General features: G+C 40.7%; 1 protein-coding gene across 3 annotated transcripts in view; it reads left to right on the top strand.

The window, feature by feature from the left end:
• Iqub (IQ motif and ubiquitin domain containing) overlaps positions 1 to 24863 on the top strand; it is a 60949-nt gene that overhangs the window by 17097 nt on the left and 18989 nt on the right. For all 3 annotated transcript variants that reach the window (XM_040728522.1, XM_040728521.1, XM_040728523.1), the window contains 2 exons: positions 10019 to 10229; positions 19492 to 19667. In XM_040728522.1, coding sequence (XP_040584456.1) covers positions 10019 to 10229; positions 19492 to 19667 — 387 coding nt within the window. The remainder of the gene's footprint in view (positions 1 to 10018; positions 10230 to 19491; positions 19668 to 24863) is intronic.

Here is a 24863-nt window from a genome sequence, read left to right on the forward strand (position 1 = left end):
GATCCTCGGAAGAAGCCCTGTTTTTGTCTACTCTGTAGCTGACTTCATTAGCACTGTTAGCTAGCCCTGGCTTCTTTCTTTCTCAATTTTATTTTATCTTTGAGATTACGATATAATTACATTTTCCCCTTCCTTTCATCCCTTCAAACCTTCCCGTGTACCTCTCCCACTCTCCTTCAAATTCACGGCCTGTTTTTTCACTGTCATTGCAATATATATATATTTCCTGTTCAGTCCATATACTGTTACTTGTATTTATATTTTCAAGGCCGACAGTTTGGCACATGACAATCACTTGGTGTCCTCTTTCCTGGGGAAGACTAGCTCTCTTGCTCTCAGCTTCCCTCAGTTGGCTGTAGCTCTTTACATAGGACTGGGGCCTCTTGGACTCTCCCCCATCTGTGTAAACTGTGTGGCTACTCCATGGTGTGGCCATGGGAGAGGAAAGGTTTTTACTGTAGATATGAGGAAGAAAGCAACAGAGGCATCTGGAAGTAGCCAGAGAGAGAGGAGAGAGAGAGAGAGAGAGAGAGAGAGAGAGAGAGAGAGAGAGAGAGAGAGAGAGAGAGAGAGAGAGAGAGAGAGAGAGAGAGGAGTCAACTGAACATGTCCAGTAGACGGGGCAGAGGTGGGTGAGGGGGTGGGGTGGGTGAGAGATGAAGACAGAGACAGGACCAAAAGAGCTCATAACCAAAATAGAGGTGTTATAAGAATGGGTAGCTGGGGGAGGGAAGCCCATGAGCTGAAGAAATTTAGGGACATGAGGAGATGAGAAGAGCTGAGGAGAGACTTTGAAATGTGTAATAGGTACTTGTGACACTGAGGAGCCTGGAAGCCAGCACGTGCTTTGGTGCACTAATAGGTACCACAGACAGCCCTTTGTCCATTTTGCCAATATAAAGGGGAGAGGCTTCGTTTAATAGAGGAGAACTGGCTTCACAAAGTTCTGAGAAATGCTGTTGGTTTTTTTTATGTCTAACCATAAGAATTTGGAGAAATGAAGTTCTTTCTGTGTCCAATACCACCCTCTTTGAATGTCTATTGGTATCATCCTTGTTCAGCTCACATTTGGGCAGTCATGTTGGTGAGACTTTATGTTTTTGTCTGACATTACTGGGAGAGACGATCCCACATCAAGCTCCCTGATTCTCTGGCTGTTATAATCTTTGTCCCATTTTCTGCAATGTTCCCCAAGACTTAGGTGAAGGAGTATTTTGTAGATGTAGATGTAGCTATTGGGACTGAGCTCCATACTCTGCAGTTTGCTTGGTTGTGATTTTCTGTGTGGTCTCTGTTGCAAAGGGACGTTTCCTTGATGAGAGGTGAAGACTACACTTATCCATTGGTACAAGGACAAATATTTATAGATTGTTGTTAGGGACTTTGCTGGTTTAGTAACTTAGTGGTTGGAGATTCTCCTCCAGTAACCATGATTTTAGTAGCACTGAGTAGTTGGCTAGGTTTCCTGTACAAGGCATGGCCTCCCTCTTGTTAAGTAAGTCTTAAGTCCAATTAGAAGGTGGTTGGTTACCACCAATTTTCTCATTGATGTAATTCAAAGGCATCATATCTGGGTAGGACTGTTGGTTGCTTCCCTCCTTTGGAAGCTTTTATGATGGCTTCTGGTACCATGAAAGCTAGGCCTCAGGGAGGGGGAATTCATGCCAGTTCCAGCTCAGAGGTCTTTGATCCCGATTCTCAAGTGTCTAACTGTCTTCAGCAATAAGGACTTACTGTCCACCTCTGGGTGGTAACCAAGGGCAATAGCAACTAGAAAAGATCATATTGAGTGAGGTAGCTTAGACCCAGAAAGACATTCGTATGTTCTCTTTCACTGGTGATTCCTAGCTCCAAATCTTCAGGTGTGGGTACATAGCATGCAGTATCTACAGGAACCAAGAGAGTAAAATGGGCCTAATGCCAGTACAGTGGAAATGGAGAACAACAGGGTGGAGAATAGCAGAGTACAATTGATCTGGCCAGGGAAATGGGCAAGGGGAGAGTCTTTAGGATGGGGTGGGATGTAAATACTGAAGGAAGTGGGAGGAGGCTAAAGAGGAATAAACAGATACACGTGACCTGATAGGGGAAGAGGGGAAAGAGGAGGCTCCCCAGGGAAGGTGGAGGGAGGTAATACTGTGTCTCTAGTGCAGTCTTATTTTTGTTGTGTTTTACATTAGTGAAAAGGTCCAGAAACTTTAACTTTAGAATCCAGTGAAGGGCATGTTGTTGAGTTGGACCTCTGTTCCTCATCAGCTCAGGTGGCAACTGGAAATGCATGCAGGTGGAAGTTTCCAGATACCACAAATGCTGTTAGTCTGAACACTAATCTGTTAACTGTTTTTTACAAGTGATTCTCCCCACAAAAGTACATTGTTCTTGTTGTTCCACGAGGGGCCTTTTGTTGGCTTTTTAAAATTGATCAGTTTTTCTTTGATGTATACTCAAAGGAGATTCTGATGTGGTCAGAGGGATTAACACAGAAAATAAGAATATTACCCTCCTTGCCCTCCAAGGTTAATTATCCCAGGGGACCCTGGGGCATCTTTCACAATGCCCAGTAACTGTGGGAAGTCACCTGTTCTCATGTTCAAGAGGGGGCCACTGAGATTCCATTGGGTAGATTTTGTCTAGTGCATGTCTACACAGGTCTAACCCAGTGATTCTCAACCTTCCTAATGATGTGACCTCTTAATACAGTTCCTCGTGTTGTGGTGACCACCCCAACATACAATTATTTCATTGACACTTCATGCTGTAATTTTGATACTGTTATGAGTCATAATGCAAATATCTGATATGTGACCCAAGGAGTCACGATCTACAGGTTGAGAACCACTGGCTCTAACTTGTTTTTCATTATATGCATATGTACCTCCTTGCTACATGTTTGAAAATACCATTTTGTTGTAAACACATGTTTAAACTGGTATCCACTCTATAGGCTACAAGCAGTTGTAACTTTTACTGAACTAGTCTTCTGCTAAGCGCCCTCTGTCCCTACTGCTATTGTATAGAGAATGGTTAGCTACTTAAAGCCAGCTGGCACAGAAATAGCAGAAGGAAGATTTACGCCAACATTCTAGAGTTTGTGCTCTTTTTAACTAATTAATTAATTAATTGATTTTACATCCTAACTGTAGCCTCCCCTCCCCCCTTCCTTCCTCTCTCTCCCATCGGCATCAGGAAAGCATACCATATCAAACTGCCACAAGACTGAGCACCTTCCCCTGTATTTAGGCTGGGCAAGGCAATCCAGTGTGAGGAATAGGTTCCCAAGGCCAGTCAAAGCACCAAGGACAGCCTTGCTCCCATTATCAGGAGTCCTACAAATAGACGAAGCTACACAACAGTCACATATATGCAGAGGGCCTAGGTCGCTCCCATGCAGGCTCTCTGGTTGTTGGTTCAGACTCATGAGTGAGGCTAGCCATTTCTGTGGATTTTCCTCCGTTATCCCTGATGTCCCTACTCCTATATTGCCTCCTCCCTATCCTCAGCAGGACTCCCGGAGCTCAATTCACTGTTTGGCCTGGGTCTCTGAATCTTCCACCGTTAGTCACTGGATGAAGGCTCTCCAATGGTGATTGGGGTAGTCACCAATCTGATCACAGGGGATGGCCAGTTCAGGCTATGCCTCCACTGCTGCCAGGAGTCTTAGCTGGGACCATCATTGTGGACTCTTGAAAGTTTCCCTTCTATCAGGCTTCTGCCTGACTCCATAAATAAAACTCCCTTTTCCAGTCATCTTTCTTGGCACTCTTCTTCTCCACCCACCCTAACCTGATCCCTCAAGTTCCCGTGCCCATCCATCCCCTCTCCAATCAAGAGATCTCCTTTATTCCCCCTACCTTGGGAGATCCATGCACTCACCCGCCACTTCCTTGGGCCTTCCTTGTTACCTAGCTTCTCCTGGTCTGTGGATTGTAGCCTGGTTATCCTTCACAGTTAATACCCACTTACGAGTGAGTGTGTACCATGTTTGTCTTTTTGGGTCTGGGTTATCTCACTCAGGATGATTTTTTCTAGTTCCATTTATTTGTTTTTAACAGCTGAGTAATACTCCATTGTGTAAGTGTACCAAGTTTTCCTTATCCATTCCTCTGTTGAGGGACCTCTAGGTTGTTTCCAGGTTCTGGCTATTACAAATCAAAGTGCGATGAATGTAGCTGAGCAAGTGTCCTTGTGATATGGTTGATATGCCTAGGAGTGGTATAGCTGGGTCTTGAGGTAGATGAATTCCCAGTTTTCTGAGAAACTGTCATATTGCGCTCCAGAGTGGCTGTACAAGTTCGCACAAGGGTCCTCTTGTTCCACATCCTTGTCAGCAAGAGCTGTTGTTTGTGTTTTTGATCTTGGCCATCCTGGCAAGTGTAAGATGAAATCTCAGAGATGTTTTGATTTGAATTTCCATGATGGCTAAGGGTGTTGAACATCTCTTTAAGTGTTTCTTGGCCATTTGAGATTATTCTCTTGAGAATTCTCTGCTTAGGTCAGTACCCCATTTTTCAATTAGATTATTTGGTTTTTTTGATGTCTAGTTTCTTGAGTTCTTTATATATTTTGGAGATCATCCCTCTGTTGGATGTGGGGTTGGCGAAGGCATTTTCCCATTTTTGTAGACTGCCGGTTTGTCCTTTGTCCTTTGTCCAGTGTCCTTTGCCTTATAGAAGCATTTCAGTTTCATTAGATCCTATTTGTTAATTTTCTACCTTAGTGTCTGTGAGATTGGTAGAAGTTGTTTTCTGTGCCAATGTGTTCAAGGCTATTCCCTGCTTTCTCTTCTATCAGGTTCAGTGTAACTGGATTTATGTTGAGGTCTTTGAGCCACTTGGACTTAGTTTTGTGAAGGGTATAGATATGGATCTATCTGCAGTCTTCCACATGACTATATCCAGTTATTCCAGCACCATTTGTTGAAGATGCTTTCTTTTCTCCATTGTATAGTTTTGGTTTCTTTGTCAAAATAAAGTGTCCATAAGAGTGTGGATTTATACCTGGGTCTTTGATTCAATTCCATTGATTCATGTGTCTGTTTTGATGCCAATATTATGCAGTTTTTGTTACTATATCTCTTTAGTAGAGTTTGAGATCTGGGATGGGGGTACTCCCAGTAGTTCTTTTATTGTACCAGATTGTTTAAGCTATCCTGGGTTTTTTGTTTTTCCATATGAAGTTGAGTATTGTTCCTTCAAGGTCTGTAAAGAATTTTGTTGGAAATTTGATGGGGATCTCATTGAATCTATAGATTGCTTTTGGCAAAATGACCATTTTTACTATGTTAATCCTACTGAACCATGTGCATAGATCTTTCCATCCTCTGATATCGTCAATTTTTTTCTTCAAAGACTTGAAGTTCTTGTCTTACAGGTCTTTCACTGGTTGGTTAGAGTTACCTCAAGATATTTTATACTGTTTGTGACTATTGTGAAGGGAGTTGTTTCTCTGATTTCTTTCTCAGCCCTTTTATCATATGTATTTTTTTTGGTTTTTACGAGACAGGGTTTCTCTGTATTGTTTTGGAGGCTGTATTGAGTTAATCTTTTATCCAGCAACTTCACTAAAGGTGTTTATCAGCTATAGGACTTTCCTGGTAGAATTTTTGGGGTTGTATACATGCAAATGACATGTATATTATCATGCCATTTGCAAAAAGTGATACTTTGACTTCTTTTCCAATTTGTATCCCCTTGATCTATTTTTGTTGTAATTGCTCTAGCTAAAATTTCTAGTACTATTCTGAATAGATATTGAGAGAGAGGAAAGCCTTGTCTTGCTCCTGATTTTAGTGGAATTGCTTTGAGTTTCTCTCCATTTAATTTGATGCTGGCTTGCTGTATATTGCTTTTATTATATTAAGGTATGTTCCTTGCATCCCTGATATCTCCAAGTCTTTTATCATGAAGCCATGTCGGATTTTGTCTAAGGCTTTTTCAGCATCTATTAATATGGTCATGTTTTTTTTCTATCAGTTTTTCTATATGGTGGATTACATTGACAGACTTTCATATATTAAACCATCCCTGCATCTCTGGGATGAAGCCCACTTGATCATGGTGGGTGATTTTTTTAATGTATCCTTGGATTCAGTTTCTTAGCATTTTATCGAGTATTTTTCCATCAGTGTTCATGAGGGAAATTGGTCTGTAAGTTTCTTTCTTTGTTCAGGCTTTGTGTGGTTTGGGTATCAGGGTAACTATATCCCCATTGAACAAATTTGGCACTGTTCCTTCTGTTTCTATTTTGTGGAATAATTTGTGGAGTACTTTGGACTAATTTGAAGAATAATTTGAGATGTTAGCTCTTATTTGAAAGTCTGATAGAATTCTGCACTGAACCATCTAGGCTGTTTTGGTTGGGAGTCTTTTAATGACTACTTCTGTTTCCTTTGTGGTTATAGGCCTGTTAAATTGTTCATCTGATCTTGGTTTAATTTAATTATGTGATATCTATCAATAAATTTTTCCATTTTCTTTATATTCTCCAATTTTGTAGAGTACAGTTTTTTGAAGTATGATCTAATGATTGTCTGGATTTCTTTAGTGTCTGTTGTTATGGCCCCCTTTTCATTTCTGCTTTAGTTAATTTGGATAATCTGGTTCTATTTTTTAGTTTACTTGGATAAGGGTTTGTATAACTTGTTGATTTTCTCAAAGAACCAATTCTTTGTTTCACTGATTCTTGGTGTTGTTCCCTTTGTTTCTATTTTATTGATTTCAGTCTTCAGTAGGATTATTTTGTGCCACCTACTCCTCTTAGCTGTGTTTGCTTATTTTTGTTCTAAAGCTTTTAGGTGTTCTGTTAAGTCACTAGTATGAAATTTCTCCAAATTCTTTATGAAGACACTTAGTGCTATAAACTTTCCACTTAGCACTGCTTTCATTGTGTCCCATAAGTTTGGGTGTATTATACATTCATTTTAATTGAATTTCAGGAAGTCTTTAATTTTTTCTTTATTTCTTCCTTGATGCAGTGGTAATTCAGTTGAGAGTTGCTCAGTTCCCTTGAGTTTATAGGCTTTCTGTAGTTTGTGTTGTTGTTGAACTCCAACTTTAATCCATAGTGATTTGATAAGATGCAGGGGGTTATTTTACTTTTTTTGGTATATGTTAAGACTTGTTTTGTGATCAACATATATGGTCAGTTTTGGAGAAGGGTCCATGAAATGCAGAGAAGAAGGTATATTCTTTGCTGTTTGGGTGAAATGTTCTGTAGATGTCGATTAGGTCTGTTTGAGTCATAACTGTTAGTTCTGTATTTCTCTGTTTAGATTTGGATGACCTGTCTGTTGGTGTGAGTGGGGTGTTGAAGTCTCCCGCAATTAATGTGTGGGTTTGATATGTGATTTTAGCTTTACAAATGTTTCTTTTTACAAATGCAGATGCCTTTGCATTTGGGTCCTAGATGTTAAAAACTGAGACATCATCTTGGTGGATTTTTCCTTTGATGAATATAAAATTCCTTTCTCCATCTCTTTTGATTAATTTTGACTTGAAGTTTATTTTGTTAGATATTAGAGTAGCTGCATTAGTTTGTTTCTTAGGTATGTTTGATTAGAAAATCTTTTTCCAACTATTTATTCTGAGGTAATGTCTGTGTTTGATGATGAGGTGTGTTTCTTGTATACAGCAGAGGGATGGATTCTGTTTTCATATACATTCTGTTAGTCTGTGTCTTTTTATTGGCAAATTGAGTCCATTTATATTGAAAGATACTAATCACTGGTGATTTTAAATTCCTGTTATTTTTGTTGTGTATGTTTCCCTCTTGTGGGGAATTATCTATTATTTGGTTTTTTTGTGAGTGCAACCAACTTCTTTGGGTTGGAGTGTTTCCTTTTAGTACCTTCTGTAGAGTTGGGTTTGTCAATAGATACTAATTCAATTTGACTTGGTCATGAAATAACATGCTTTCTCTGTCATTGGTGATTGAAAGTTTTGCTGGATATTGTAGTCTGAGCTGGCATCCAGGGTCTCTTAGAGTCTGCAAGACATCTGTCCAGGCTCTTCTAGCTATTAGAGTTTCCACTGGGAAGTCAGGTGTAATTCTGATAGGTCTGTCTTTATATGTTACTTGTCCCTTTTCCTTTGCAGCTTTTAATAGTTTTTCTTTGTTCTGTATGTTTAGTGTTTTGAGTCTTGTGTGGTGAGGGCACTTTTTTTTCTGGTGCAATCTATTTGGTGTTCTGTACGTTTCTTGTATCTTTATAGGTATGTCCTTCTTTATGTTTGAAAAATTTTCTTCTATGATTTTGTTGAATATGTTTTCTGACCTTTGGGCTGGACTTCTCCTTCTTCTATTCCTATTATTCTTAGTTTTGGTCTTTTCATGGTGTCCCAGATTTCCTGGATGTTTTGTTTTAGGATTTTTTTTAGATTTAACATTTTTTTGACCAATGAATCTATTGCCTTTTGTATCTTCAATGACTGAGATTCTCTCTTCCATCTCTTGTATTCTTTTGGTGGTATCTGCATCTGTAGCTCCTGTTTACTTACTCAGGTTTTCCATTTCCAGAATTCTCTCAGTGTGTGTGTTTTAATAGCTTCTATTTCCATTTTCAGTTCTTGAACAGTTTTGTTTCTATCAACTGTTTGTTTTATCTTGGTTTTCTTTAAGAGATTTACTGATTTCCTCCCATTTTTTGGTTGTCTTTCCCTCCATTTCTTTAAGGGATGTTTTTCCATTTCCTCTTTTTCATACAGTTGTTTTTAAGGCCATTTTTTTTGTACTTCAGCTGCTTGGAAAGTTCAGGTTTTCCTGTTGTAGGATTCTGGTGGTGACATATTGACCTTTCTGTTATTCATTGTATTCTTGCACTGGCATTTAGGCATCTAGATTTTGGGTGGTTATCAATCTATGTGTTGATTCCTGTGTTTGTCATTGTTGGATAGGTGTTCTGTTGCTTTGTTTCTGTTTCCTCTCTGGTCTTCTGAACTAAGTGGTCAAGGATTCTGGTGACTGGTGAGTCCTCAGGTCCAGTAGGGTATCTCCACTGGGGTTTTGGGGGCCTTGGGTCCCCTTGATCTGCTCTGGCCTCTGTAAAACTGAAGTTTTCTTGGGTCTCTAGATTCAACCTGGCCTCTAGTAGAGCCTGAGTCTTATTCTCACCTACCCAGAACCAGCCTGGTCACTGGTACAGCTGCTGGGGCTGTTCTGTTGAATGGCATGGACTGTATGTGGGCCTGTGGTGTCTGTTCTTCCAGCTGGTGTGGATTTTGTCTGGGCCTATGGAGTCTGCTGGAGTTCTAGGGAAGGGCTGCTTGTGGATTGGGGAGGGCATTTGTGGCTGGTGTGGTCTGTGCCTCAGTGGCAGAAGTCTACTGAGGTTGGAGACACAGCAGCAGCAGGGCCAGGGATGAGCAGAGATGGCTTTGGCCTGGGAAAGGGTCATGGTGAATAGAATCCAGGGAGAGGTACAGTTCTGCTGTTAGGCAGGCCACTTAGATATTCTGGTTTGTGTGGCCTGGACATGCTTGTGGGAAATCTTCTGGAGTAGGGAGGAGGGCCTGGTTTGGGGTTTGAGAAATGGTCACAGTGGAAAAATCCTGGTGGGGGTTAGTTCCACCAGTAGGTGGGTCATTCACCCCTTCTGACTGGTGTGTTCTGTGCCTCAGTGGTAGAGTCCAGTTGGGATTGAGGGTAGGGGCCCCACAGTAGCAGGGCCAGGGACAAGCTGGGATGGTGTTGGCCTGAGGAAGGGTTGGGGTGGACACACTGGGGAGGAGCTGCAGTTCCACTGCTAGGTGAGTCCCTCTGAGCCTGTGCTTTTCAGTGTTTACAAATGGCCTCTTCTAGGAAATGTATTCCTAGATTTCAAAGCCAAAGTGGCACATATATAAATAATGGCACATTATTCATAGTTTTTACATCATTGTGCATAATAATATCTCAGAAAGATTAAAACTACACCACCAGTATTGGTTTGTTGTCAATTTTGAATCTAAACACTCATTGTTGTCTTTCCTTATGTTCTGGTTAACCAGTCAGTGACACTATGTTCCTTGTGATTTAAACACAGGTGATTGTGATACAGACTCGATACAGGCAATGGCATGCTAAGCGCTATGTGGAGAGCTTAAGACAACAGAAGAAAAGGAGGCTGGAGTGGGAGGAAGAGCAAGAGCTCAAGAAGATCAGAGAAAAGGAAGAATGGATTCAAATGGACTACTACCGGAGGCACAACCCTAAGACGAGTGAAGACTTTGAGCTCCTTTACAATGCTCTGGAGCGTAAGTGCCACAAGGGCTTTGCAGGACACATAGGCTTGATGAGGAAAAAAGAAAGACATCCTTGTTGTAGGGCGTTGTCTTAGGAATCTAGGTTAGGGCATCTCTCTCTCTCTTCTGTGTGTGTGTGTGTGTGTGTGTGTGTGTGTGTGTGTGTGTGTGTGTATACAAACATCCCTGGCTGCCTTGGAACTCACTATATAGACTAGGCTGACTGGCCTCTGAGGTCTGTCTCTCAGCTGGGATTAAATACATGCTCTTTTCTACTACACCCAGCAAATATGTTATAGTTGTAATGGGAATTAAGAATGACATAAAATTGCAAGTGTTTTAAATAACAACAAATGTATTCACGGCTGTGAGAACTATGGAGTTTTAGAATATCATTGCTCATCTGATTGTGTGATACTTGAATGGCTTGTGAATTCATCATTGAGTCATGACTCTTACATCCCACATCCCATCTGATTATACTCTAGCCATTCCCCTTTAGCCCCCAACAACAACAACAATTTTATCTTATGACCTCTATAGGATGTGTGTTACTTAGAGATAAAGGCAAAGATTTCATTACTTCCAGTGTTAGGGTCTGTGTCACTTACTCAAAGGCTTTTGTGACTGATAATATGATGGAAGATAGGGAATAAAGAAGGGGCTCCAAGGAGAGAAATGTATCTATTGCCCTAAGTAAAGAGTTCATGGCCTTTACAACTAATGGAATACATAAAACTTGAAAAGAAGGAAGACAAAGCCAATAGACAAGACCAATTACTCCAGGCTCTTCTTAGAATATGGGTAATCAAACCAACATTCTTCAGCTGTTGGCATTCATGGAAACCCAAGTTAGTGAAAACCAGCTGTAGCATACTGCTATTGTTATCTGATGGTCCTCACTGTCCCACCAAATTTTCATTGTCATCAGCACTTGTGTCTAGCATTTGTTTTTACCAGTGGAGTACAAACTCCATGAGTGAACGATTCATTGGTATTTGGGCAATGTTTATTTTTCTGTTTATTTTTGTTAGCTCATATGCCTAACAATAGCCATAAAATGAATTAATGAAGAAGGGAAGAAAGAAACCCAGGAACAGATAAACATAATGGTCTGAAGACAGGAGCCCTTTCTTACACTGCATATCTGAGAAAGGAGAGCTTGGGTTCTTGGAAGAATACAGATTTTTAACAATCAAAAGTAGCCCCAATTTCATTGTAGTTGAACAGTGTCTTTCAAGTCAAGAGAATAAGCCTTTGTCTTCTCTGATTATTTATAACATTAAGCATTGTTATCTGTTTTTGTGGTTACCCCATGTAGTATAAGGATCATTTCATAATTGGTGATTCATAGAGGGTATTGTTAGTCATGTTTCCTGGAAAAAATCCTATAATCATAAAACTAACATTCTATTATAGCAGGAATATATGAGAATGATATTTTAAGTCATATATGAATTAGCCAAGGGTGTCACTGTTATTTTTGTCATGATGATGGGCAACTTTGAGAAACATCAGAAAAGATCAAATTCTGCCTTCCCTGTTTGACAGTGTTGGGTAGACAGATTGACCTCTTCTTGTAAACCTGTTTTCCAATTCTGAAAAGGATTCAACCGTTTCAGTTGCATTTTATTCAGAAGGCTCAATAGAGTGAAGAACACAAATATAACATTTACCGAAATGCATGTGGAGTGCCTGCCCCGTGGCGGCTAATCTTAACAGGGTTTCTTTGTTAACATAGAACATGCATTTTACATATGGCTATACAGGAATTGTATGGTTAAAATGAAAACAAATTAGACATTTCTTATGTAGGAAATTTATTTCAGTTTTTCGATTTAAAACTATGAATTAAGATATTTAGACTAATTTTAAAGTCATTTTTGGAGGGGGTACTCAGTATCTGTTTACAAGATAGGTGTTTTATGCCACTTCTCTCTTCAAGTTTTCAGTCCTTCTTCCCAACTGTGCCTTGTAATTGCTGCCCTCTTGTGGCTCAGAGTGACAATTGCATGGTTTGAACTACAATCCATAATCCAAAACAAGTTTCTTTTTTATTATGTCCTTAGTAATAGAAACAGAATGATACTTATTTAAGAAGATAAGGTTAATTTGGGGAAGAATAGAGGAGAGCAGGATGAGAGACACCATAATAGAGGGAGTCACTATAGGTTTGCGGAGAGATCTGGCACTAGTGAGATTTCCAGAGATCTACAAGGATGACACCAACTGGCAATCTAAGCAATAGTGGAAAGGCTACCTTAAATGCCCTTCCTCGATAATGAGATTGACGACTACCTTATATGCTATCCTAGAGCCTTCATTCAGTGACTGATAGAAGCAGAGGCAGACACCCACAGCTAAATACTGAACTGAACTCATGGAACCCGGTTGTAGAGAGTGAGGAGTAAAGGGGTCAAAACTGGGATGGTGAAGCCCACAGAGACAACTGACTTGAACAAGGGAGAGGTCATGGACCCCAGACTGATGGCTGAGAGGTCAGCATGGGACTGATTCAGACCCCCTGAATGTGGGTGTCAGTGGGGAGGCCTTGACAATCTTTGGGGTCTTGGGTACTAGATTAGTATTTATCCCTGGCATCAGAATGGACTTTTTGAGCCCATTTTGTTTTTTTTTTTATAAAATTGGTTTACCTGTTGTATGTGTGGAAATCAATTTGTTTTTAACATAATTTGCTTTTAGCTATTTTTTTTAACTGAATGACATTTTCCCTATTGAATTGATTTTCTATCTTTATCAGAAACCAGTTAACTGTTTACTTGTGGGTCTGTCTAGAAATATCTAGAACCTTTATCTTGTTCCATTGAATTATTTGTTAAGCTTTATACCATTATTACACAGTTTTGATTTCTGTAGTTTCACAAATATCGAAATGAGGGGCTATTAGTCCTCTGAGTGTTTTGTCTGGTTTAGTTTTTTTTTTTAAACAGGTTTGACTATTTTAAGTTGTTTGCTTTTCTGAGTAATGTTTAGAACAAGTTTGTACAAATGAGTCTGCTAGGACTTTGAATTTTGTGACGACTCACTTCTTATTCACATGGAACCGACCAATGAGAAGTTAGGGAGAGTACTTCCAGTTTTTCACAATGGGTATTATTTTACCTTAGCTTAGGTGTTTATTGATGTTATTTATTTGACTGAAGGCATTCATTATTATAAGTAAATGTCTGAAAAATTTTTTATTGGGGGGGGATGAATGCTGTGTCTTGACACCTGCCTTTTCAGTATTCAAAGAATTATACAATTTGTTCTGTAGTCCATGCCACAGAGATTTATATCAATTGAGTTCTGATTTGTTAAACCAACCCCACATTTCTTTTTTATTTAAGAATTTTTATTTTATACACCAACCCCAGCTCCCTCTTCCTCCCTTTCTCCTGTCCCCATCTCCCACCCTTCCCACCCCCTATCCACTCCTCCTTGGGGAGTCAACGAGGTCTGGAAGTCAACGAAGTTGAGGAAGGACCAAGCCCCTCCCCCTTGTATCAAGGCTGAGCAAGGCATCTCACCATAAGGATATGGGCTCCAAAAAAACCCATTTCATGCTCCTGGGATAGGTCTTGGTGCTATCCCTCCCCCAAAGATCAAGTCACACAACTGTCACCCAGTCTAGTTTAGTTCCATGCAGTTTCCCGGCTTCCAGTCCATGCACTACCCCTAGCTCAGGTCAGCTGTCTCTGTGGTTTTCCCCATCATGGTCTTGACCTTCCTTGTTCATATGATTCCTCCTCCCTGTCTTCACCCAAATTCCAGGAGCTCATCCCAGTGCTTGGCTGTGGGTCACTGCATCTGCTTTCATAAGTGACTGCATGTAGGTTCTGTGATGACAATTAGTCACTAGTCAGATATAAGGGAAAGGCCTATTCTGACACTCTCTCCACTACTGCTAGGAGTCTTAGCAAGGGTCATCCTTGTGTATTCCTGGGAATTTCTCAAGCACCAGATTTCTCTCTAACCCCACAATGACTCCCTCTATCAATATATCTTTTTAATTACTCTCCCCCTCCATCCCTTCCCAACTCAATCTTCTTGATCTCTCATATTCCCATCTCCCATCCCCTCCCTTCTACCCCTCTCTCACTTAACCCAGGAGATCTTAACCATTTTCCCTTCCTGGGGCCTTCCAAGTGTGTCCCTCTTATGGTCCCCCTTCTTACCTAGCTTCTCTGGGGTTGTGGATTGTAGTGTAGTTATCCTTTGCTTTACATCTAATATCCACTTATGACTGAATACATACCATGTTTGTCTTTCTGGGTCTGGGTTACCTCACTCAGGATGGTTTTTTCTAGCCCCATCCATTTGCCTGCAATTTTCAAGATTTTTTTTTTTTTTTTTTTTTTTTTTTTACTGTGGAGTAGTACTCTTCAGTTGAGGGCATCTAGATTGTTTCCAGGTTCTGGCTATTACAAATAATGCTGTTATGAACATAGTTGAGCAAATGTTTTTGTGGTATGAGTGTGCCTCCTTTGGGTATATGCCCCAGAGTGATATTGCTGGGTCTTGAGGTAGATTAATTCCCAATTTTCTGAGAAGCTGCCATACTGATTTCCAAAGTGACTGTACAAGTTTGCACTCCCACCAACAGTGGAGGAGTGTTCCCATGACTCCACAACCTCTCCAGCATAAGCTATCATCAGTGTTTTTGATCTTAGCCATTCTGATAGATGTAAGATGGTATCTCAGAGTCGTTTTGATTTGCATTTTCCTGATAGCTAAGGATGTTTGCCAATCCCTTATTTGTCTTTTGGCCGTTTGAGTTTTTTTTGTTGAGAATTCTCTGTTTAGGTTTGTACCCCAGTTTTTAATTGGATTATTTGGTATGTTGGTGTTGAAAGACCCCAAGCGGGGGACTTTCACGGGAGGGAGACCCGAACCCAAGGAACGAGACCACGAGCTTGGATGCAACAGCAAGAGGCTTTATTGATAATACACGGGTACCCGGGGCGTCTCAGTCTCGGGAACTGAGAGCCCCGAGCTGGGGACTCAGGGGTTCTTTTATAGCAAAAAGCGCAGTACAGAAGCGAGAAGCCTAGTTACAGGACCCTGATTGGGCAATTTAAATGAGGCTGGGGCTCAGAATGAGGGCAATTGAGGTTTTGCTTGGAACTCAAGTCTCAGCCTTGGCCCTATCTGAGGAACAATAGGTCTCTGTGCTTGCCCAATCTTGCTGGGCTGGCCATCTGGTCAGAGCTCCCTTCTGATAGCAAAGACTATTCAGCTGTGGGGACCTTGAACTGAGCTCCCCTCTGATAGCAATGACTATTCAATTGTGGGGGAAACGGAATTTTCCATAAGCCTCGGCTGCCTGTTTAGACTGGGCCGGGGTCTTTCAGTGTCTAGCTTCTTGAGTTCTTTGTATATTTTGGAAATCAGCCCTGTGTCAGATGTGGGGTGGGTGAATATCTTTTCCTGTTCTGTGGGCTGCCATTTTGTCTTTTTTACTCCGGTGGCGTTTATTGGTTTTTCTGTTGCTGAATGTGTTTTTATATTGTCTTCTTCCCATCCCTTCTTCCAGTGGGTGCAGGAGGAGTTTCTTTTTCTCCTGGTGGGCACTGGTCCAAGGTTCTCTTCCGGTGAGTACAAGCAGGTCCAATACTCCGATGGCTCTCCTCTTCCTGTGGGTGGAGGTGAGAGAAGGATGCTGACAGACTCCAGATGGGCTGGACCACTGGGATGAGTTCCCCGTTGTGCAGTCCCCAGGCCTCAGGAGGCTTCTGTGGGGCACCGGAAGGCAGACCGGAACCAGGCCCACTTCTATATTTTTTGCTTTTTCTAGACAGGGTCTGTCGGTAGACTAGGCTAGCCTCAGGCCCACATAGACCCACCTGCCTCTGCATCCCAACCGCTGGAATTAAAAGTGTGCAACACCCCCACCGGGCTAGAAAATGCTTTTTTAAAAGTCCAGAGTAAAGATAGGTTTGATTGTGTGAGCAGAAGAGATTCTGGGAACATCCTTAGAAATATCATCCTGACACTGTACTTACACGCTATTTCCATGCAGAAGGAAAGAATTTGATGGCCACTGGATTAAATGAAGCCTTTGTAGTGAGCCAAAGGCTATGTCTCATGTTCAGAAGAAAGGATATTGTGTTTTTTCTGCTTTTGATAGAATCATGTATTCCATACAGCGTGACTACTCGAGCTTGGATCATGACACCAGCATGCCATGTCTGGTGTCTGTCCTTGGGCAGGTTCACATTACTTTACCTCAGTTCCCTTTTCACTAAGACCAGAGATGACAAAACCTGCTTCCTCCCTGGCTTGTCAGGGAGATTCAACTGGCTCCTATGTGTGAAGTGATCTTTTTTTTTTTTTTTTTCTAGACAGGGTTTCTCTGTATTGCTTTGGAGCCTGTCTTGGAACTCGCTCTGTAGACCAGGCTGTTCTCAAACTCACAGAGACTGTCCTGCCTCTGCCTCCCAAGTGCTGGGATTAAAGGCGTGTGCCACCAATGCCCGGCATGTGAAGTGATTATAAATAAACCCATCTGTACTTTGTCCTGCTTTCTGCATTGCAACATACACTTACTACAGTTGTGTTTACAGGTGGATGGATGGAACATGATCACATGGCTTCTGGTATAAACAGTCACGATAGTTAGGTCGTAGATCTTTCACCTCAGGTGGTGTGTTTTTGAGTCCTGTTTCTTAAAAGAATGATGTGGGTTCTGCTTTCATTTTGCTCGTCTTGACCAACTTTCCATGTTTCAGTTTTGGTGTCACCTCGTTTCAAACGTGTGTCGTGAGAATATCATGCCACCGCAGTCCTCCAAAGCTCCTCAGTGGTGCAGGGGGCTTGGTGCTTTCCCAGAGGACTTGAGTTTGGCTCTCAGCACTTACGTTGGTTGGCCCACAACCATCTGTATCTCCAGCTCTAGGAGATCTGCCGCCCTCTTCTGGCCTCTGTGGACACTTGTGGCATACACACAAGACAAACGACACACATGCACATAAATAAAATTAATTATTACAAATCTTCAAAGTTGCCTGGCAGTGGTGGCACGCACCTTTAATCCCAGCACTCAGGGAGACAGAAGGAGGCAGATCTCTGAGTTTGAGGCCAGCCTGGTCTACAGAGTGTGTTCCCAGGACAGTCAGAGCTATACAGAGAAACTTTCTCAAAAAAAGAAAGAAAGAAAGAAAGAAAGAAAGAAGGAAAGGAAAGAAATCTTTGAAGTTATTCTATTTAAACAGCAACAGATTAATATGTAAAGTATTAATATGTGACATAATTACACATTAATATGTAATCTCATATTTTAAACATAATGCATTACCCATTGCATTATTCGCCTTTCTTTAGACTTTGTTTCAAAAAATCTTTTTCTGTACACACCAACATAGTTACCCTTGTTTTCAGCTGTGATGTCAAATGTTAGATGTTCTCTTAAGGCTTTTTTTTTTCAGAGACTTTTTTTTATTATTATTATTATTTTTTTTATTTTCCATTTTAAATTTAGATAAGAAACAAGGTTGCTTCACAAGTCAGTTCGAGGTCCCTCTCCCTTTCCCTCCCCTCCTCCAGTGTCCTCCCCCCATCCCCCCCCCGTTATCCCCTCATTCCCCCAGGGAGGGTGAGGCCCTCCATGGGGGTGTCCATAGTCTGTCATTTCATATAGGGCAGGGCCTAGACCCTTCCCCAAGAGTTCAGGGTGAGAGTGCACCTCACATTGTTCTATGGGAGTCCAGAGTCCGTGTGTATACTTGGGATGGGTACTGATCTGCTGTCCAAGGCTTTCAGAGACTTTTTTAAAGCATGGTAACTATGAACTAGCTTCATGGTCAGTCAGGCTAGAGATTTACCATCTTCTTCTATGAGACCTACTTCCAGAGATACTGTGGTAGTTTGGGAAGTAGTGCTTGTGTATTTTGGGCGATGGTTTATTTTTAATGTATTCATCCAAATCTTCATTGTATTTCCTGGGAATTCTGTCTGCCATCGGGACAGCGCATTCTTTTCTTATTTCTATTGATGCTCTCTATCTCTCCCCTTTGCCCTCCTTCATCTTTTTGTCACTTCAGTCAGGACAGTGTTTGGCAGGTTGTGCGGAAGCCTCTATTTTGACAGAATTTGACAGCATATTTTGAGTGCTATGTTAGGAAACAGGAAATGGTTGACCTGGATGTGAGAGGAAATTATGACACATAATGTACAATTTAAAAATGAAAGTGTTTATGTCTTGAGAAGGGAAAATGTAAGAGAGACATGAGACACTACCTTCTGTTGGGCAAAGAGGTGACATGTAGTTCAAGAAATTGGCTCTGTGGCAGGTCAATTATTCCTAGCCAAGCTGCTGAGAGGAGGCTACGATATTGGATGTAGGGTCGAGCAATTTCATTTCTAAGGTCATTTCCTATCCTATGCTCTGTCACTATAAGCTTGACAGTTTTGAAATATGAAGTGAAAAATAATTTTATTCCTCAAATTTAGTTTGCTTAAGGATTTAAATAGAACCTTGATTAAAATCATATCTGAGTCTAGAACCTTTGATTTAAACTTGAGATATGATATAGAAATTCATTTGTGATGATGTAGATCTATATTTAGATAGAATGGGTTTACTAAATTATTGCTCTTTGGAGTTTTTTGATATGATCTTGGGCTATATTTATGCAATATCATCTTTACTTATACTGACCAGGGCTTTAAAACACCTCAAGAATTACTATAACATAATGCAGTTAATCTAAAATTTGTATGGTGTGATTTAGAGTTTTGTCAAAATAGAAAGTGATACAATAAATGTCATAAGTAATGTAAACTCTTGTGTATAAAACTATTTTGGGTCGTCGGGGAAGCAGATGGTAAGATGGAGTAAGAAGTAGCAGAGAAAGGGAAGGAAGAGCAGAGGAAATCAAAGAAAGTCTCCAGACTTGCAGAAGCTGCAAGGGTAAATGAAGGAGCAACGGTGTGGGAGACCCAAAAACGTTAAGAACACTTAGTACATTTGAACTAAGAGCTGCGCAAAATTATCTTAGCTTGAGTGTTGGAAAGCTGAGGCCTGAGTTTGATTTCCAGCAATCACATAAGGTGGCTATAGTCACCTGTAGCTCCAGCTCCAGAGGGATCTGACACGTCTGGCCTCCAAGAGCATCTGTAGTCATGTAGACAGCCCCACACAGCCATAACTAAAAGAATAAAAATATGAATATGATCAGGTAAATTAATATAATTAAAAAGTAAAAAAAATTCTCTGCCTTTTAGAAAGCGGTGGATTTTGACAACTCATGAGTCTTTCATGTTATTCCTCTAGTTTGGCGGCAAGAAGAAGTTGCACAAATTAACCAATATTTAGCTAAAGCTGAAAGGAAGGCTGCTCTATGCGAACTTTTGGAAAAAGAGATACAGATAATTTCTTCCATCGGGAGACAGAGATACGTTGCTCGAATGGAGAGGCAGGAAGCTGCTATACAATGTTTTCTGGATAAGGTTAGTGGTCTTACTTAAAGGTGAGTGGGTCCCGATTTAGCAATGTGAAATTATGATCTAAAGGAGAGAGTAACAATGTAAGAACTTCTGTAAAGTTTTGATATTTTGATATGTCTTTAAATCCTATATATTTACTCTTTTAATACAGCTGAATACTTGAACTGTACCCTCAAATAGACTAACAGGGAACATGAGATTCTCATGTGCCTGACCGAGGAGATTTGCTCATGGTTACTTGAATTTGGAGAGTTGCCCATTCTGATGGTGTGCAAAGTACTAAAGTCCCAGAATGTCTGAGTCTTTGGTACCCAGTGGTCAGCAGCTTGGGAAGTTAGCTGGAGACCTATGTGTATGCTTTGGATCACCACAGCCCTAGCTGACTGGACATTTCTGATCAGCAGATATATATATATTTATTGAAAAGCAAGAAATCATGCAATTATAAGGAAAACTAAAGTAATTACCTTGTTGTGGTCAAACTGCCTGTTTGATATTGAAAGTCAGTTTCCATAGCAACAAATTTCCTTTTAGAAACCTGATCTTTCCAGACAATTAAAAGTTAATCCACCCAGAAGAAGTAAAGGACACAGTTTTCTAAGATACTTGTTTGCTGTGATTCTACTTCTGTGGTTCTTGTTAGTTGAGAATATTTTTTTCTTTAAAAAAAAACACCTTTTTATTACTTTAGATACCCTCCTGTCTTCCTATTTGTGCACCCTTCTACTCGACTTCAGATTACCATTGGCTTTAATTTTAGTTCTGGTTCCAGACCAGATCCTTAGGAACTTCTAAACCACGTGCCCAATTGTCCAATTCCCACTGTCTTCTGCCCCTTTGGAGATCCCAAGAGTATTCTTCAGGGTGATGTGATAGCCCAAAGTCACCCTCACCTCCATATGAGTCCTTGTCTGTAGAGGTCATCGAACCTGTCTCATCTACTCACTTGCTCTAGATCAGCAGTTCTCAATCTGTGGGTCACAACACCTTTGGGAGCCAGATGACCCTTTCACAGGATTTGCCTAAGACCATAGGAAAACACAGATATTTACACTATGATTCATAACAGTAACAAAATTACAGTTATAAAATATCAATGAGTATAATTTTATGGTTGGGGGTTACCACACCATGGAGAACACCAAGGGTCACACCATGGAGAACTGTATTAAAGGGTCACAGCATTAGGAAGCTTGAGAACCACTACTTTCGATAGAAACATGAATGTTACTATTGATTTCTCTACCTTCCCACCAACCTGCTTTTTGCTGTTGCTCTGTTTTCCCTTAATTATTCATGTGTTCCTTTCCAAACCTGCTCTCATTGACTGTAGGGAAATGGTTCTGTTCCACATCTTGATGATACTGCCTGTGTCAAATAGACCATGCAGGCAAAGACATAAGCCACAGATGTCTGAGTCTGATCAGACTTTGTAATTAACCTGATATTAGGAGGTGGGGGGGGTCATAGTAACTCCTATCTTCTCCCTCCCTATCCCTCCAGGAAAATCACCATGAAGTGGGGTTGCCTTTCTTTGTCTCTTGTATGTTATAATGGATACTCATTTAAGTGAATATGGGTGTTCTTCTCATCTGGATTATTTGTTACCATGTGGGGCCATTCCTTTTCCAGTATAAATTCTCAGTGCTTTGTCCCATCATCAAATTGACTATGGGGAAGACCTTAGTGGATACACATAGATTCCATCCTTCTGTACCTCTCTGTAGGATCAATGATTTTAATCACCTCCTGTGCACCCCTAATCTCATTGTTATATTATGATTATCATTGCGTGTGTGTGTGTGTGTGTGTGTGTGTGCACTAAATCTAAATGGCTCCAGTTGCGCTCAGTCGCTTGTTTGTCTCCAGAAAGACCATGCACTCTTGATGCTTTTGCCTCTGTGTGGTTTCCTTTCTCAGGTTTCTTAGTTGTCAGTTACTTTCCCTTTCACACAAGCTTGAATGCTTCCTTCTTCCAAAAAGAGAGGGTTAATACCCCTCTTCCTTTAGATTGTGCTCATTGCTCTCATGAGGCTGTCTCTCTGACTTTATACACGGTAACTATTTGTGTTGTATCTAACCCTTGACTGACTTTCAAGATTATCCTTTTGAGACAGGGTCTTACTATGTAGCATTGGTTGGCCTGCATCTCATTATATAGACCAGTGACCTCAAAGTCACAGAGATCCAAGTGCTTCTGCTGTGGAGTGCTAAGATTAAATATATGTGCCAGCACACTCAACAGGTTTATTATGATACTTATGGTAAGAGATATCTTTTATTTTGATGCCCTCCTGCCTTCACACATTCCTTACATGGATTATCAATACATGTTTATGGAAGAAGACAGGAAAATATGAGCAGAAAATAATGGTATGGATTTCATATTCCAAATAAAGATCAAGTCATGTAGACAGCACCATTGTTAAAATTTTCAAATTATCTTCCTTCAAGGAAAGACAATTGTGGGAAACTGTAATATCCCTATTTGTGGTGGTTTGGATGAGAATGGACTTCATAGACTCATACATTTGAATGCTTAGTCACCAAGGAGTAGAGCTCTTTGATAGGATTGGAAGGATTATGAAGTGTGGCCTTGTTGGAGAAAGTGTGTCATGGCGGAGGGGAGTGGGAACTGAACTTTCAAAATGCCCAGGCTAGGCCCAGTCCTTCTGCTTCTCGGCCTGAGGGTCAAGATGTAGCTCTCAGCTACTTTTCCAGCATCATACCTCCCATGCCTGCTGCCATGATGCCCACCATGATAACGAGGGACTAAACCTCCGAAACCGTAAGATGCCCACCACTAAATGCTTTTTTAAAGGGTTGCCTTGGTCACGGTGTCTCTTTATAGCAATAGAACACTGGCTGGAACAATTTATTTCTCACGATCATATTCAAACTAAATATATTGTTTGAACAAGCTGCTTTATCTTGAACCTTCTCGATGACTAGAACTATGGTTTCAGATGCCTTTTAACTTTACTAGAGGTGATGGCATGGACCTGGTGCAGCCTGAGGGTTTGCAAGAGATGGAGGCTTCTGGGTTCCAATGGACAAAAATGACAGGTAGCACTCGTGCATCCTTAGTTGAAACTTGTCTTCTTCAGGACTTTCCCTTTATGCTATTCTGGCTTCTTTTTTGTAAGGTAGTCTAAATTCTACTGTAAACCCTTATACAATGAATCTCCTCATTTATGCATTAAGCTCTTTGCTACCATATCTTTGGTCCCCATATCTAGCATTGCTTCTAAGCACTCTTTGAAATTATATATGTGGATCAAATATATATATATATATGTGTGTGTGTGTGTGTGTGTGTGTGTGTGTGTTTGTGGGGGGACAAATCACAAATATGAAACTGATTCTAGAGTCAATTGATTACCATCATCCTGTCTCATGAAGTACATATACATGCTAAGAAGATTTTATATGCATTTCATCCAAAATAAAGATAAAATGGAGACTTATTGTTCAGAAGAACTTCTAACAGGAAAATCTGGTTTTGATTTCTAAATACGTTGTAAAGAGTGGAGTCCAAAGTCTTGAAGGACTCTCAGCACAGGAAGATCTGCCCTGTGACAGAGGCCTGCTGGGAAGTCCAAGGAGGTGGGGCTGGATTTTGATGTTGTCCTGGAAAGTAGACTGACTGAGAAGACAGCTGGAAGGCAGTGAGGGGAGTTTTGACCTTCGTATTAAGTAAATAAAACATTAAATCAAAGTGTGTGTGTGTGTGTGTGTGTGTGTGTGTGTGTGTGTGTGTGTAAAGTTGTAAGGGTCAAGAAAAGCAAAGCAGTAATTGGCTTTGGGTCCAGGAGTAGTCAAACTGACAATCTTGACACCACTGTAATCCAAGATTATCTAAAGTATGTTTTTGTATATGAAGTTGTACTAAACATCTAGAAAAGAAGGTAAATGATGCAGATTTTAGTAGGAAATAGTTATGGTCTGTTACTGCCTTACAGGACTTTTTGATTGCTGATAAAACAGTTTTTAGTTATCCCAGAAGTCAGTCAAGGTCACAGTTATTTTAGAAATTAAAAGTAACAAGCAAGCAGGTTTACAATGTAACATGTATCATGAAAACACTATGAAGTGAATATTTAAAGCAAAAATTTACTTTCTTATCACTTAGAAATAGCTTCAAAGGATAAACATTTAATTTAGTTTCGGTTTAAATTTATTTAGCCCAATGACTGTGGGAACTATTGAAAAAATTTATTGTTTTATCTTATACTGAACATACTATGTCTCTGAATAATGACTGACATGATTTCATTGGTCTAATCAAGAAATTGAACTAAAGATCCTTACAGTTCTCACTCTTTTTAAAGATTTTTAAAAATTTGGTTTAATTTCATGTACTTTGGTGTTTTTGCCTGTGTGTTCATGTGAAGGTGTCTGAATTCCTGGATTTACAATTACAGTGTGAGCCGCCATGCCAGTGCTCGGAAATGAACCCAGGTCCTCCGGAAGAGCAGTCAGTGCTCTGAACCTCCAAGCCATCTATCTCTCCAGCCCCGACTCTAAAGATCTATAAAGCATTAATTAACTTGTAATTTACCACATGGAACATTACCTTCTTCAGGTTACTAGACATTAAGAACTGACAGGTTGATTGAGGTCAAGGAATTCGGGTCATGACATCTAAATGAAAGATGACCAGTTGGTTTCTGGTTTTAATGTTTTGGGTGAGTTTTACCAAACTATGTGAAAAGATCATTTGTGTTTCTGTAAGCGATTATCCCTAGAGTTGAGGCCATGCATTTCCTTGATCCATACATCCTTTCTCACAGTCACAAGCTTAAAAAACCTGCAGTTTTGTGAGCTGTGCCGTGTACATGCCTCTTCGCCATGCTAAAGCTAGGCCTAAAGCTAGGACAGGAAAATGCATCCGCCTCCGAATGAGCTGTGCGGTTCACAGGGGGCCACTGTGGATGAATAAAACCCTCTGCTGTAGAAAAGAAAAGTTGATCACAACCCAGTGGCTTTTGGGTGGCTTAACTTTGTGCTTAATTTGTACCCTTGGGGACCCGAGAATTAATTCCGGAGGAAGAAAAGGGTTATTCTCCCAGGGCAGCCATTTTTTCTTCTCCGGGGAGGCCTGCTGCTCTCAAGGCTTTTGTCAGCTCCCCACCTCCCTTCCTGTCCCGCTGTTCTTCTGTTGCTCGGCCCCACAGCCTCTGCTGTCTCATTTGTTGG

This window comes from Mesocricetus auratus, unplaced genomic scaffold (assembly GCF_017639785.1).
Source record: "Mesocricetus auratus isolate SY011 unplaced genomic scaffold, BCM_Maur_2.0 Super-Scaffold_100019, whole genome shotgun sequence".
NCBI lineage: Eukaryota > Metazoa > Chordata > Mammalia > Rodentia > Cricetidae > Mesocricetus > Mesocricetus auratus.